The 16,599-nt window shown below is 46.4% G+C and overlaps 1 protein-coding gene across 1 annotated transcript in view; it reads left to right on the top strand.

Moving 5' to 3' along the window:
• Positions 1–16,599, top strand: part of LOC140594267 (uncharacterized) — an 83,708-nt gene that overhangs the window by 49,243 nt on the left and 17,866 nt on the right. The window contains exons 5-10 of the mRNA XM_072725179.1: positions 1,987–2,115; positions 4,645–4,773; positions 7,102–7,230; positions 9,759–9,887; positions 12,216–12,344; positions 14,873–15,001. Of these exons, the coding sequence (XP_072581280.1) occupies positions 1,987–2,115; positions 4,645–4,773; positions 7,102–7,230; positions 9,759–9,887; positions 12,216–12,344; positions 14,873–15,001 (774 nt within the window). The remainder of the gene's footprint in view (positions 1–1,986; positions 2,116–4,644; positions 4,774–7,101; positions 7,231–9,758; positions 9,888–12,215; positions 12,345–14,872; positions 15,002–16,599) is intronic.

The raw sequence follows: 16,599 nt of genomic DNA, 5'->3' as shown, positions 1-16,599 counted from the left end.
GCGAATTTCTTGTTGTTCTTTGACAGTAAGGGCATTTGATATCCTCTAATCTCTTCCTGATTTCAAGCATATAATACGGCGTTGCTTATGACAGGCCCTTGGTTGCAGATAGAATTCCAGAACACATTGAATTTGTATCATTGAAGCTTTGTATCCGATCAGCAACATTTCCCCCTTTGTACCTCCTTCTAGCTCCTATTCTCTTTCCTGATGCTGTGTGTTGACTGTGCCAGGTGCACATATAAGTGCCATCATGCAGTATTTAATTTACATGGCCATGCATGTCATCACAATTCTTGAGGTTTCCTTCCTCTTAACTTGCGATAATATTTCATTGTAGAGATAGACTAATCTTTTTATCCTTTTGTTCATCAATGGACATGAAGTTGTTTCTTTTTTTGGGGTGTGCTGAAAGGTGCTGAAAACACTGTGCAGAATCTCTGCGAAATTCAGCTTTCAATATTTTCTGAACTACTTGCCAAAACTCAGATTGCAAGAATATACGTCAGACCTTTTTAAATATTTGGAGGGGTGAGACTCCACATTGTGTTTCATTGACAATTTATCAGTTTATATTCTCAGGAACCTTAAGCATATGGCAACTCCAAAGCCTTTCTGCATTGCATGCTCACTCAGGTTTCTCTGCAAGGCAAATCACCAGTAATAAGATCAAAGTTTGACCTCTGATAAGGTTATCACTCATTTTCAATGCTCTTCTAACAACTGCACCAGTTCACATTCCCACCTACAGTGCAACAGGGTTCCCCTTTGTCCGCATCCTCTCCAACATTTGTGGTTTCCTGTCTTGTGACTTTTCCCCATTATCACTGGTGTGCGGTGGTATCTAATTGTGGTTTGGATCTGTAGTTCTCTGATGGCCAGCGATGCGGGGCATCTTCTCATGTGCTTGTTGGCCGAGTCTCTGTCTTCCTCTGTGAAATTTCTGTGGGTGTCTTTTCCCGGTTTCATGATCAGATTGTATGTTTCTTTGCTCTTGAGTTGAGTATGTTCTTTATAGACCTTGGATAAAAGCGCGCTATCTGAGCGGTCGTTTGCAAATATCTTCTCCCGTTCTGTAGGTTGTCTTTTACTTTTGTGGACTGTTTCTTTTGCTATGCAGAAGCTTTCGATCTGGGTGAAGTCCCAATAATTCCTTGTTGCTTTTGTTTCTCTAGCCTTGGCGGACGTATCTTGCGAGATGTTGCTGTGGCCAAGTTGAAAAAGGGTGTTGCCTCTCGTCGCCTCTCGGATTTGGATGGATTCTTGTCTCACATTTAGATCTTTCATCCTTTTTGAGTTTATCTTTGTGTGTGATGTCAGAGAATGGCCTGGGATCCTTCTTCTGCATGTGGATGTCCAATATTCCCAGCACCATTTATTGAAGAGACTGTTTTTTTTCCAGGGGGAGTCTTTCCTGCTTTCCCGAATATTAGTTGACCATAAAGTTGAGGGTCCACTTCTGGATTCGCTATTTGGTTCCATTGATCTATGGGTCTGTTTTTGTGCCACAACCACACTGTCTTGATGGCCACGGCTTTGTAGAGCAACCAAAAATCTGGCATTGTGATGCCCCCAGCTATGAACTTCATTTTGAAAAGTCCCCTGTCTCTTTGGGGTCTTTTCCGGTTCCACACTAGAATCTTAAGATGGTTTGTTCCAACTCTCTGAAGAAAGTCCATGGTATTTTGATAGGGATTGCGTGAAATGTGTAAATTGCCCTGGGTAGCATGGACATTTTCACAATATTAATTCTTCCTCTCCATGAGCATGGAACCTTTTTCCTTCTCTTTATGCCTTCCTCGATTTCCTTCAGGAACGTTCTGTGGTGTTTAGGGTACAGATCCTTTACGTCTTTGGATAGGTTTATTCCTGGGTAGCTTATGCTTTTGGGTGCAGTTGTAAATGGGATTGACTCCTTAATTTTCGAGGCTCTTCTAACAACAACCTGTCAGTCAACAGCTCTTTCTATGTCCATTTATTTCCCAGGATCTGCTGTGGAAACCACAGGAACAGAACCTAGCACACAATCTGGAGACCTCGGCCCTCAACAACAGCTGAAAATATACACCCTCTACCGAAGCAGGGAACTGGACTCCCAAACAGAGATCCCAGAGGGTAACATGAAAATTGATTCATTAAATAATAGCCTCAAGAAATCTTGTCCTAGGGGCACCTGGGTGTTTCTGTCAGCTAAGTCTCTGCCTCCGGGGTTTCAGCTCTGGTCATGACATCAAGGTCATCAGATTCACCCATATTCAGCATGGAGGCTGCTTCATATTCTCTCTTCCTTTCCCTCTGCCCCTCTCCTCTTTACACTTGCTCTTTTGCTCTCTCCACACACGCAAAACAGAATCATTATTCAGTTTTGCTCGGGGTGCCATCGTAGAGACAGACCTCCTAAGCCGTATTCTTTATGTTTCATGTGTCCACATCTTAACTTGAAAGGTCAGTCATTAGTTTGTGGCCAAAATTGTGAAATCGCATTGAGAACCCTAATTTGGTCCGGTTTCATGGGAGGGGTTGTGAGCTAACATTTGGACATACTAGTCCGTGTTAAGTTTTAGCAAAATGTTTTCTGTTTTTACATTTTTTTATTAGAGTTCAATTTGCCAGCTTATAGCATAACACCCGGTGCTCATCCCGCCAAGTGCCCCCATCAGTGCCCATCACCCGGTCGCCCCAACTACCCACCCACCTCCGCTTCCACTACCCCTTGTTCAGTTCCCAGAGATCGGTGTGTCTCCTGTTTTGTCACCCTCACTGATATATTCCCTCATTTCGCCATTCCCTTTATTGCCTTTCACTAGTTTTTATATTCCCCAAATGAATGAGACCATACCAAGTTTGTCCTTTTCCGATGGACTTATTTCACTCAGCATAAGTCCCTCCAGGTGCGTCCGCGTTGGAGCAAATGGTGGGTATTCGTCGTTTCTCATGGCTGAGTAATATTCCATTGTAGCCGTGGACCACATCAACTTTATCCATTCATCTCTCGAAGGACTCCGAGACTCCTTCCACAGTTTGGCTATTGTGGACATTGCTGCCATAAACATCGGGGTGCAGGTGTCCCCGCGTTTCACCACATCTGCAGCTTTGGGGTGAATCCCCAGCAGTACAATTGCTGGGCCAGAGGGAAGATCTGTTCTTAACTCTTTGGGGAACCTCCACACAGTTTTCCGGAGTGGCTGCACCAGTTCACATTCCCACCTACAGTGCAAGAGGGTTCCCCCTTGTCCGCGTCCTCTCCAACATTTGTTGTTTCCTGTCTTGTGACTTCCCCATTCCCACTGGTGTGAGGTGGTATCACATGGGGGTTTGGATCTGTAGTTTCCTGATGGCCAGCGATGCGGGCCATGTTCTCATGTGCTTGTTGGCCGTGTCTCTGTCTTCCCCTGTGAGATTTCTGTTCGGGTCTTCTGCCCGTTTCACGATCGGATTGTTTGTTTCTCTGCTCTTGAGTTGAGTATGTTCTTTATAGATCTTGGACACCAGCCCTTTGACTGAGCGGTCGTTTGCAAGTATCTTCTCCCGTTCTGCAGGTTGTCTTTTACTTTTGTGGACTGTTTCTTTTGCTGCGCAGGAGCTTTCGATCTGGCTGAAGTCCCAATAATTCCTTGTTGCTTTTGTTTCTCTTGCCTTGGCGGACGTATCTTGCGAGATGTTGCTGTGGCCAAGTTGAAAAACGGTGTTGCCTCTGTTCACCTCTCGGATTTGGATGGATTCTTGTCTCACATTTAGATCTTTCATCCTTTTTGAGTTTATCTTTGTGTGTGGTGTCAGAGAATGGTCTAGCTTCCTTCTTCTGCATGTGGTTGTCCAGTGTTCCCAGCACCCTTTATTGAAGAGACTGTCTTTATCCAGGGATAGTCTTTCCTGCTTTCTCGAATATTAGTTGACCATAAAGTTGAGGGTCCACTTCTGGATTCGCTATTCGGTTCCATTGAGCTATGGGTCTGTTTTTGTGCCACTACCACACTGTCTTGATGGCCACGGCTTTGTAGTACAACCTGAAATCGGGCCTTGTGATGCCCCCAGCTGTGGCCTTCGTTTTGAATAGTCCCCTGGCTCTTTGGGGTCTTTTCCGTATGAACACTAGAATCTTATTTTTTTTTATTTTTATTTATTAATGATAGTCACACAGAGAGAGAGAATGGGGCAGAGACATAGGCAGAGGGACAAGCAGGCTCCATGCACCGGGAGCCCGACGTGGGATTCGATCCCAGACCTCCAGGATCGCGCCCTGGGCCAAAGGCAGCCGCTAAACCGCTGCGCCACCCAGGGATCCCCCACACTAGAATCTTAAGATGGTTTGTTCTAACTCTCTGAAGAAAGTCCCCAGTATTTTGATAGGGATTGCGTGAAATATATAAATTGCCCTGGGTAGCATGGACATTTTCACAATATTAATTCTTCCTCTCCATGAGCATGGAACCTTTTTCCTTCTCTTGATGCCTTCCTCGATTTCTTTCAGGAACGTTCTGTGGTGTTTAGGGTACAGATCCTTTACCTCTTTGGTTAGGTTTATTCCCGGGTAGCTTATGTTTTTGGGTGCAGTTGTAAATGGGATTGACTCCTTAATTTTCGAGGCTCTTCTAACAACAACCTGTCAGTCAACAGCTCTTTCTATGTCCATTTATTTCCCAGGAGCTGGAGTGATAACAACCGAACCTGAATCTCGAAGAAACCCTTGGTACACCTGCCCTGGAGCATGGCCAAAAATGTTTTCCATCCTCCGTATCAGAAGAGTTCAGCCAACAGACGACAGGCCGGAGGGTAACATGAAAATTGATTCATTAAATAATAGCCTCAAGAAATCTTGTCCTAGGGGCACCTGGGTGTTTCTGTCAGCTAAGTCTCTGCCTCCGGGGTTTCAGCTCTGGTCATGACCTCAAGGTCATCAGATTCACCCATATTCAGCATGGAGCCTGCTTCGTATTCTCTCTTCCTTTCCCTCTGCCCCTCTCCTCCTTACACTTGCTCTTTTGCTCTCTCCACACACGCAAAACAGAATCATTATTCAGTTTTGCTCGGGGTGCCATCGTAGAGACAGACCTCCTAAGCCGTATTCTTTATGTTTCATGTGTCCACATCTTAACTTGAAAGGTCAGTCATTAGTTTGTGGCCAAAATTGTGAAATCGCATTGAGAACTCTAATTTGGTCCGATTTCATGGGAGGGGTTGTGAGGTAACATTTGGACATACTAGTCCGTGTTAAGTATTAGCAAAATGTTTTCTGTTTTTACATTTTTTTATTGGAGTTCAATTTGCCAGCATATAGCATAACACCTAGTGCTCATCCCGCCAAGTGCCCCCATCAGGGGCCATCACCCAGTCGCCCCAACCGCCCGCCCACCTCCCCTTCCACTACCCCTTGTTCAGTTCCCAGAGTTCGGTGTGTCTCCTGTTTTGTCACCCTCACTGATATTTTCCTTCATTTTCCCCTTTCCCTTTATTGCCTTCACTAGTTTTTATATTCCCCAAATGAATGAGACCATATCAAGTTTGTCCTTTTCCGATGGACTTATTTCACTCAGCATAAGTCCCTCCAGGTGCATCCACGTCGGAGCTAATGGTGGGTATTTGTCGTTTCTCACGGCTGAGTTATATTCCGTTGTAGCCGTGGACCACATCTTCTTTATCCATTCATCTCTCGAAGGACTCCGAGACTCCTTCCACAGTTTGGCTATTGTGGACATTGCTGCCATAAACATCGGGGTGCAGGTGTCCCCGCATTTCACCGCATCTTTAGCTTTGGGGTATAACCCCAGCAGTGCCATTGCTGGCCCGGAGGAAAGATCTGTTCTTAACTCTTTGAGGAACCTCCACACAGTTTTCCGGAGTGGCTGCACCTGTTCACATTCCCACCTACAGTGCAAGAGGGTTCCCCCTTGTCCGCGTCCTCTCCAACATTTGTTGTTTCCTGTCTCGTGACTTTTCCCCATTCCCGCAGGTGTGAGGTGGTATCTCCTGGGGGTGTGGATCTGTAGTTCCCTGATGGTCAGCTTGCGGGGCATGTTCTCATGTGCTTGTTGGCCGTGTCTCTGTCTTCCCCTGTGAGATTTCTGTTTGGATCTTTTTCCGTTTCACGATCGGATTGTTTGTTTCTCTGCTCTTGAGTTGAGTATGTTCTTTATAGATCTTGGACACTAGCCCTTTGACTGAGCGGTCGTCTGCAAATATCTTCTCCCGTTCTGTAGGTTGTCTTTTACTTTTGTGGACTGTTGTTTGCTGCGCAGGAGCTTTCGATCTGGCTGAAGTCCCAATAATTCCTTGTTGCTTTTGTTTGTCTTGCCTTGGCGGACGTATCTTGCGAGATGTTGCTGTGGCCAAGTTGAAAAACGGTGTTGCCTCTGTTCGCCTCTCGGATTTGGATGGATTCTTGTCTCACATTTAGATCGTTCATGCTTTTTGAGTTTTTCCCTGTGTGTCGTGTCAGAGAATGGTCTAGCTTCCTTCTTCTGCATGTGGATGTCCAGTGTTCCCAGCACCCTTTATGGAAGACACTGTCTTTATCCAGGGATAGTCTTTCCAGCTTTCGCGAATATTAGTTGACCATAAAGTTGAGGGTCCACTTCTGGATGCGCTACTCGGTTCCATTGATCTATGGGTCTGTGTTTGTGCTACTACCACACTGTCTCGATGGCCACGGCTTTGTAGTACAACCTGGAATCGGGCCTCGTGATGCCCCCAGCTGTGGCCTTCGTTTTGAATAGTCCCCTGGCTCTTTGGGGTCTTTTCCGGTTCCACACTAGAATCTTAAGATGGTTTGTTCCAACTCTCTGAAGAAAGTCCCCGGTATTTTGTTAGGGATTGCGTGAAATGTGTAAATTGCCCTGGGTAGCATGGACATTTTCACAATATTAATTCTTCCTCTCCATGAGCATGGAACCTTTTTCCTTCTCTTGATGCCTTCCTCGATTTCTTTCAGGAACGTTCTGTGGTGTTTAGGGTACAGATCCTTTACCTCTTTGGTTAGGTTTATTCCCGGGTAGCTTATGCTTTTGGGTGCAGTTGTAAATGGGATTGACTCCTTAATTTTCGAGGCTCTTCTAACAACAACCTGTCAGTCAACAGCTCTTTCTATGTCCATTTATTTACCAGGAGCTGCTGTGATAACAACCGAACCTGAATATAGCAGACAACCTGGGTACATCTGCCCAGGAGCACGGCGAAAGCTCTTTGCAATCCGCCGAAACAGAAGAGTTCAGCCAACAGACGACAGGCCGGAGGGTAACATGAAAATTGATTCATTAAATAATAGCCTCAAGAAATCTTGTCCTAGGGGCACCTGGGTGTTTCTGTCAGCTAAGTCTCTGCCTCCTGGGTTTCAGCTCCGGTCATGACCTCAAGGTTATCAGATTCACCCATATTCAGCATGGAGCCTGCTTCGTATTCTCTCTTCCTTTCCCTCTGCCCCTCTCCTCCTTACACTTGCTCTTTTGCTCTCTCCACACACGCAAAACAGAATCATTATTCAGTTTTGCTCGGGGTGCCATCGTAGAGACAGACCTCCTAAGCCGTATTCTTTATGTTTCATGTGTCCACATCTTAACTTGAAAGGTCAGTCATTAGTTTGTGGCCAAAATTGTGAAATCGCATTGAGAACTCTAATTTGGTCAGATTTCATGGGAGGGGTTGTGAGGTAACATTTGGACATACTAGTCCGTGTTAAGTATTAGCAAAATGTTTTCTGTTTTTACATTTTTTTATTGGAGCTCAAATTGCCAGCATATAGCATAACACCCAGTGCTCATCCCGCCAAGTGCGCCCATCAGTGCCCATCACCCAGTCGCCCCAACCGCCCGCCCACCTCTCCTTCCACTACCCCTTGTTCACTTCCCAGAGTTCGGTGTGTCTCCTGTTTTGTCACCCTCACTGATATTTTCCTTCATTTTCCCCATTCCCTTTATTGCCTTTCACTAGTTTTTATATTCCCCAAATGAATGAGACCATATCAAGTTTGTCCTTTTCCGATGGACTTATTTCACTCAGCATAAGTCCCTCCAGGTGCATCCACGTCGGAGCTAATGGGTATTTGTCGTTTCTCACGGCTGAGTAATATTCCGTTGTAGCCGTGGACCACATCAACTTTATCCATTCATCTCTCGATGGACCCCGAGGCTCCTTCCACAGTTTGGCTATTGTGGACATTGCTGCCATAAACTTCGGGGTGCAGGTGTCCCCGCATTTCACCGCATCTTCAGCTTTGGGGTGAATCCCCAGCAGTGCCATTGCTGGGCTGGAGGGAAGATCTGTTCTTAACTCTTTGAGGAACCTCCACACAGTTTTCCGGAGTGGCTGCACCTGTTCACATTCCCACCTACAGTGCAAGAGGGTTCCCCTTTGTCCGCGTCCTCTCCAACATTTCTTGTTTCCTGTCTCGTGACTTTTCCCCATTCCTGCCGGTGTGAAGTGGTATCTCATGGGGGTTTGGATCTGTAGTTTCCTGATGGCCAGTGATGCGGGCCATGTTCTCATGTGCTTGTTGGCCGTGTCTCTGTCTTCCCCTGTGGGATTTCTGTTCGGGTCTTCTGCCCGTTTCATGATCAGATTGTTTGTTTCTTTGCTCTTGAGTTGAGTATGTTCTTTAGAGATCTTGGACACTAGCCCTTTGTCTGAGCGGTCGTTTGCAAATATCTTCTCCCGTTCTGTAGGTTGTCTTTTACTTTTGTGGACTGTTTCTTTTGCTGCGCAGGAGCTTTCGATCTGGCTGAAGTCCCAATAATTCCTCGTTGCTTTTGTTTCTCTTGCCTTGGCAGACGTATTTTGCGAGATGTTGCTGTGGCCAAGTTGAAAAACGGTGTTGCCTCTGTTCACCTCTCGGATTTGGATGGATTCTTGTCTCACATTTAGATCTTTCATCCTTTTTGAGTTTTTCCCTGTGTGTGGTGTCAGAGAATGGTCTAGCTTCCGTCTTCTGCATGTGGATGTCCAGTGTTCCCAGCACCCTTTATTGAAGAGACTGTCTTTTTCCAGGGATAGTCTTTCCAGCTTTCTCGAATAGAGTTGACCATAAAGTTGAGGGTCGACTTCTGGATTCGCTATTCGGTTCCATTGAGCTATGGGTCTGTTTTTGTGCCACTACCACACTGTCTTGATAGCCACGGCTTTGTAGTACAACCTGAAATCGGGCCTTGTGATGCCCCCAGCTGTGGCCTTCGTTTTGAATAGTCCCCTGGCTCTTTGGGGTCTTTTCAGTATCCACACTAGCATCTTATTTTTTTTTATTTTTATTTATTAACGATAGTCGCACAGAGAGAGAGAATGGGGCAGAGACATAGGCAGAGGGACAAGCAGGCTCCATGCACCGGGAGCCCGACGTGGGATTCGATCCCAGATCTCCAGGATCGCGCCCTGGGCCAAAGGCAGCCGCTAAACCGCTGCGCCACCCAGGGATCCCCCACACTAGAATCTTAAGATGGTTTGTTCTAACTCTCTGAAGAAAGTCCCCAGTATTTTGATAGGGATTGCGTGAAATATATAAATTGCCCTGGGTAGCATGGACATTTTCACAATATTAATTCTTCCTCTCCATGAGCATGGAACCTTTTTCCTTCTCTTGATGCCTTCCTCGATTTCTTTCAGGAACGTTCTGTGGTGTTTAGGGTACAGATCCTTTACCTCTTTGGTTAGGTTTATTCCCGGGTAGCTTATGTTTTTGGGTGCAGTTGTAAATGGGATTGACTCCTTAATTTTCGAGGCTCTTCTAACAACAACCTGTCAGTCAACAGCTCTTTCTATGTCCATTTATTTCCCAGGAGCTGGAGTGATAACAACCGAACCTGAATCTCGAAGAAACCCTTGGTACACCTGCCCTGGAGCATGGCCAAAAATGTTTTCCATCCTCCGTATCAGAAGAGTTCAGCCAACAGACGACAGGCCGGAGGGTAACATGAAAATTGATTCATTAAATAATAGCCTCAAGAAATCTTGTCCTAGGGGCACCTGGGTGTTTCTGTCAGCTAAGTCTCTGCCTCCGGGGTTTCAGCTCTGGTCATGACCTCAAGGTCATCAGATTCACCCATATTCAGCATGGAGCCTGCTTCGTATTCTCTCTTCCTTTCCCTCTGCCCCTCTCCTCCTTACACTTGCTCTTTTGCTCTCTCCACACACGCAAAACAGAATCATTATTCAGTTTTGCTCGGGGTGCCATCGTAGAGACAGACCTCCTAAGCCGTATTCTTTATGTTTCATGTGTCCACATCTTAACTTGAAAGGTCAGTCATTAGTTTGTGGCCAAAATTGTGAAATCGCATTGAGAACTCTAATTTGGTCCGATTTCATGGGAGGGGTTGTGAGGTAACATTTGGACATACTAGTCCGTGTTAAGTATTAGCAAAATGTTTTCTGTTTTTACATTTTTTTATTGGAGTTCAATTTGCCAGCATATAGCATAACACCTAGTGCTCATCCCGCCAAGTGCCCCCATCAGGGGCCATCACCCAGTCGCCCCAACCGCCCGCCCACCTCCCCTTCCACTACCCCTTGTTCAGTTCCCAGAGTTCGGTGTGTCTCCTGTTTTGTCACCCTCACTGATATTTTCCTTCATTTTCCCCTTTCCCTTTATTGCCTTCACTAGTTTTTATATTCCCCAAATGAATGAGACCATATCAAGTTTGTCCTTTTCCGATGGACTTATTTCACTCAGCATAAGTCCCTCCAGGTGCATCCACGTCGGAGCTAATGGTGGGTATTTGTCGTTTCTCACGGCTGAGTTATATTCCGTTGTAGCCGTGGACCACATCTTCTTTATCCATTCATCTCTCGAAGGACTCCGAGACTCCTTCCACAGTTTGGCTATTGTGGACATTGCTGCCATAAACATCGGGGTGCAGGTGTCCCCGCATTTCACCGCATCTTTAGCTTTGGGGTATAACCCCAGCAGTGCCATTGCTGGCCCGGAGGAAAGATCTGTTCTTAACTCTTTGAGGAACCTCCACACAGTTTTCCGGAGTGGCTGCACCTGTTCACATTCCCACCTACAGTGCAAGAGGGTTCCCCCTTGTCCGCGTCCTCTCCAACATTTGTTGTTTCCTGTCTCGTGACTTTTCCCCATTCCCGCAGGTGTGAGGTGGTATCTCCTGGGGGTGTGGATCTGTAGTTCCCTGATGGTCAGCTTGCGGGGCATGTTCTCATGTGCTTGTTGGCCGTGTCTCTGTCTTCCCCTGTGAGATTTCTGTTTGGATCTTTTTCCGTTTCACGATCGGATTGTTTGTTTCTCTGCTCTTGAGTTGAGTATGTTCTTTATAGATCTTGGACACTAGCCCTTTGACTGAGCGGTCGTCTGCAAATATCTTCTCCCGTTCTGTAGGTTGTCTTTTACTTTTGTGGACTGTTGTTTGCTGCGCAGGAGCTTTCGATCTGGCTGAAGTCCCAATAATTCCTTGTTGCTTTTGTTTGTCTTGCCTTGGCGGACGTATCTTGCGAGATGTTGCTGTGGCCAAGTTGAAAAACGGTGTTGCCTCTGTTCGCCTCTCGGATTTGGATGGATTCTTGTCTCACATTTAGATCGTTCATGCTTTTTGAGTTTTTCCCTGTGTGTCGTGTCAGAGAATGGTCTAGCTTCCTTCTTCTGCATGTGGATGTCCAGTGTTCCCAGCACCCTTTATGGAAGACACTGTCTTTATCCAGGGATAGTCTTTCCAGCTTTCGCGAATATTAGTTGACCATAAAGTTGAGGGTCCACTTCTGGATGCGCTACTCGGTTCCATTGATCTATGGGTCTGTGTTTGTGCTACTACCACACTGTCTCGATGGCCACGGCTTTGTAGTACAACCTGGAATCGGGCCTCGTGATGCCCCCAGCTGTGGCCTTCGTTTTGAATAGTCCCCTGGCTCTTTGGGGTCTTTTCCGGTTCCACACTAGAATCTTAAGATGGTTTGTTCCAACTCTCTGAAGAAAGTCCCCGGTATTTTGTTAGGGATTGCGTGAAATGTGTAAATTGCCCTGGGTAGCATGGACATTTTCACAATATTAATTCTTCCTCTCCATGAGCATGGAACCTTTTTCCTTCTCTTGATGCCTTCCTCGATTTCTTTCAGGAACGTTCTGTGGTGTTTAGGGTACAGATCCTTTACCTCTTTGGTTAGGTTTATTCCCGGGTAGCTTATGCTTTTGGGTGCAGTTGTAAATGGGATTGACTCCTTAATTTTCGAGGCTCTTCTAACAACAACCTGTCAGTCAACAGCTCTTTCTATGTCCATTTATTTACCAGGAGCTGCTGTGATAACAACCGAACCTGAATATAGCAGACAACCTGGGTACATCTGCCCAGGAGCACGGCGAAAGCTCTTTGCAATCCGCCGAAACAGAAGAGTTCAGCCAACAGACGACAGGCCGGAGGGTAACATGAAAATTGATTCATTAAATAATAGCCTCAAGAAATCTTGTCCTAGGGGCACCTGGGTGTTTCTGTCAGCTAAGTCTCTGCCTCCTGGGTTTCAGCTCCGGTCATGACCTCAAGGTTATCAGATTCACCCATATTCAGCATGGAGCCTGCTTCGTATTCTCTCTTCCTTTCCCTCTGCCCCTCTCCTCCTTACACTTGCTCTTTTGCTCTCTCCACACACGCAAAACAGAATCATTATTCAGTTTTGCTCGGGGTGCCATCGTAGAGACAGACCTCCTAAGCCGTATTCTTTATGTTTCATGTGTCCACATCTTAACTTGAAAGGTCAGTCATTAGTTTGTGGCCAAAATTGTGAAATCGCATTGAGAACTCTAATTTGGTCAGATTTCATGGGAGGGGTTGTGAGGTAACATTTGGACATACTAGTCCGTGTTAAGTATTAGCAAAATGTTTTCTGTTTTTACATTTTTTTATTGGAGCTCAAATTGCCAGCATATAGCATAACACCCAGTGCTCATCCCGCCAAGTGCGCCCATCAGTGCCCATCACCCAGTCGCCCCAACCGCCCGCCCACCTCTCCTTCCACTACCCCTTGTTCACTTCCCAGAGTTCGGTGTGTCTCCTGTTTTGTCACCCTCACTGATATTTTCCTTCATTTTCCCCATTCCCTTTATTGCCTTTCACTAGTTTTTATATTCCCCAAATGAATGAGACCATATCAAGTTTGTCCTTTTCCGATGGACTTATTTCACTCAGCATAAGTCCCTCCAGGTGCATCCACGTCGGAGCTAATGGGTATTTGTCGTTTCTCACGGCTGAGTAATATTCCGTTGTAGCCGTGGACCACATCAACTTTATCCATTCATCTCTCGATGGACCCCGAGGCTCCTTCCACAGTTTGGCTATTGTGGACATTGCTGCCATAAACTTCGGGGTGCAGGTGTCCCCGCATTTCACCGCATCTTCAGCTTTGGGGTGAATCCCCAGCAGTGCCATTGCTGGGCTGGAGGGAAGATCTGTTCTTAACTCTTTGAGGAACCTCCACACAGTTTTCCGGAGTGGCTGCACCTGTTCACATTCCCACCTACAGTGCAAGAGGGTTCCCCTTTGTCCGCGTCCTCTCCAACATTTCTTGTTTCCTGTCTCGTGACTTTTCCCCATTCCTGCCGGTGTGAAGTGGTATCTCATGGGGGTTTGGATCTGTAGTTTCCTGATGGCCAGTGATGCGGGCCATGTTCTCATGTGCTTGTTGGCCGTGTCTCTGTCTTCCCCTGTGGGATTTCTGTTCGGGTCTTCTGCCCGTTTCATGATCAGATTGTTTGTTTCTTTGCTCTTGAGTTGAGTATGTTCTTTAGAGATCTTGGACACTAGCCCTTTGTCTGAGCGGTCGTTTGCAAATATCTTCTCCCGTTCTGTAGGTTGTCTTTTACTTTTGTGGACTGTTTCTTTTGCTGCGCAGGAGCTTTCGATCTGGCTGAAGTCCCAATAATTCCTCGTTGCTTTTGTTTCTCTTGCCTTGGCAGACGTATTTTGCGAGATGTTGCTGTGGCCAAGTTGAAAAACGGTGTTGCCTCTGTTCACCTCTCGGATTTGGATGGATTCTTGTCTCACATTTAGATCTTTCATCCTTTTTGAGTTTTTCCCTGTGTGTGGTGTCAGAGAATGGTCTAGCTTCCGTCTTCTGCATGTGGATGTCCAGTGTTCCCAGCACCCTTTATTGAAGAGACTGTCTTTTTCCAGGGATAGTCTTTCCAGCTTTCTCGAATAGAGTTGACCATAAAGTTGAGGGTCGACTTCTGGATTCGCTATTCGGTTCCATTGAGCTATGGGTCTGTTTTTGTGCCACTACCACACTGTCTTGATAGCCACGGCTTTGTAGTACAACCTGAAATCGGGCCTTGTGATGCCCCCAGCTGTGGCCTTCGTTTTGAATAGTCCCCTGGCTCTTTGGGGTCTTTTCAGTATCCACACTAGCATCTTATTTTTTTTTATTTTTATTTATTAACGATAGTCGCACAGAGAGAGAGAATGGGGCAGAGACATAGGCAGAGGGACAAGCAGGCTCCATGCACCGGGAGCCCGACGTGGGATTCGATCCCAGATCTCCAGGATCGCGCCCTGGGCCAAAGGCAGCCGCTAAACCGCTGCGCCACCCAGGGATCCCCCACACTAGAATCTTAAGATGGTTTGTTCTAACTCTCTGAAGAAAGTCCCCAGTATTTTGATAGGGATTGCGTGAAATATATAAATTGCCCTGGGTAGCATGGACATTTTCACAATATTAATTCTTCCTCTCCATGAGCATGGAACCTTTTTCCTTCTCTTGATGCCTTCCTCGATTTCTTTCAGGAACGTTCTGTGGTGTTTAGGGTACAGATCCTTTACCTCTTTGGTTAGGTTTATTCCCGGGTAGCTTATGTTTTTGGGTGCAGTTGTAAATGGGATTGACTCCTTAATTTTCGAGGCTCTTCTAACAACAACCTGTCAGTCAACAGCTCTTTCTATGTCCATTTATTTCCCAGGAGCTGGAGTGATAACAACCGAACCTGAATCTCGAAGAAACCCTTGGTACACCTGCCCTGGAGCATGGCCAAAAATGTTTTCCATCCTCCGTATCAGAAGAGTTCAGCCAACAGACGACAGGCCGGAGGGTAACATGAAAATTGATTCATTAAATAATAGCCTCAAGAAATCTTGTCCTAGGGGCACCTGGGTGTTTCTGTCAGCTAAGTCTCTGCCTCCGGGGTTTCAGCTCTGGTCATGACCTCAAGGTCATCAGATTCACCCATATTCAGCATGGAGCCTGCTTCGTATTCTCTCTTCCTTTCCCTCTGCCCCTCTCCTCCTTACACTTGCTCTTTTGCTCTCTCCACACACGCAAAACAGAATCATTATTCAGTTTTGCTCGGGGTGCCATCGTAGAGACAGACCTCCTAAGCCGTATTCTTTATGTTTCATGTGTCCACATCTTAACTTGAAAGGTCAGTCATTAGTTTGTGGCCAAAATTGTGAAATCGCATTGAGAACTCTAATTTGGTCCGATTTCATGGGAGGGGTTGTGAGGTAACATTTGGACATACTAGTCCGTGTTAAGTATTAGCAAAATGTTTTCTGTTTTTACATTTTTTTATTGGAGTTCAATTTGCCAGCATATAGCATAACACCTAGTGCTCATCCCGCCAAGTGCCCCCATCAGGGGCCATCACCCAGTCGCCCCAACCGCCCGCCCACCTCCCCTTCCACTACCCCTTGTTCAGTTCCCAGAGTTCGGTGTGTCTCCTGTTTTGTCACCCTCACTGATATTTTCCTTCATTTTCCCCTTTCCCTTTATTGCCTTCACTAGTTTTTATATTCCCCAAATGAATGAGACCATATCAAGTTTGTCCTTTTCCGATGGACTTATTTCACTCAGCATAAGTCCCTCCAGGTGCATCCACGTCGGAGCTAATGGTGGGTATTTGTCGTTTCTCACGGCTGAGTTATATTCCGTTGTAGCCGTGGACCACATCTTCTTTATCCATTCATCTCTCGAAGGACTCCGAGACTCCTTCCACAGTTTGGCTATTGTGGACATTGCTGCCATAAACATCGGGGTGCAGGTGTCCCCGCATTTCACCGCATCTTTAGCTTTGGGGTATAACCCCAGCAGTGCCATTGCTGGCCCGGAGGAAAGATCTGTTCTTAACTCTTTGAGGAACCTCCACACAGTTTTCCGGAGTGGCTGCACCTGTTCACATTCCCACCTACAGTGCAAGAGGGTTCCCCCTTGTCCGCGTCCTCTCCAACATTTGTTGTTTCCTGTCTCGTGACTTTTCCCCATTCCCGCAGGTGTGAGGTGGTATCTCCTGGGGGTGTGGATCTGTAGTTCCCTGATGGTCAGCTTGCGGGGCATGTTCTCATGTGCTTGTTGGCCGTGTCTCTGTCTTCCCCTGTGAGATTTCTGTTTGGATCTTTTTCCGTTTCACGATCGGATTGTTTGTTTCTCTGCTCTTGAGTTGAGTATGTTCTTTATAGATCTTGGACACTAGCCCTTTGACTGAGCGGTCGTCTGCAAATATCTTCTCCCGTTCTGTAGGTTGTCTTTTACTTTTGTGGACTGTTGTTTGCTGCGCAGGAGCTTTCGATCTGGCTGAAGTCCCAATAATTCCTTGTTGCTTTTGTTTGTCTTGCCTTGGCGGACGTATCTTGCGAGATGTTGCTGTGGCCAAGTTGAAAAACGGTGTTGCCTCTGTTCGCCTCTCGGATTTGG

The sequence above is a fragment of the Vulpes vulpes genome, chromosome 10, assembly GCF_048418805.1.
Source record: "Vulpes vulpes isolate BD-2025 chromosome 10, VulVul3, whole genome shotgun sequence".
NCBI lineage: Eukaryota > Metazoa > Chordata > Mammalia > Carnivora > Canidae > Vulpes > Vulpes vulpes.
The sequence above is the reverse complement of the archived record's forward strand: the minus strand, read 5'-3'. Positions and strand labels throughout refer to the sequence as shown.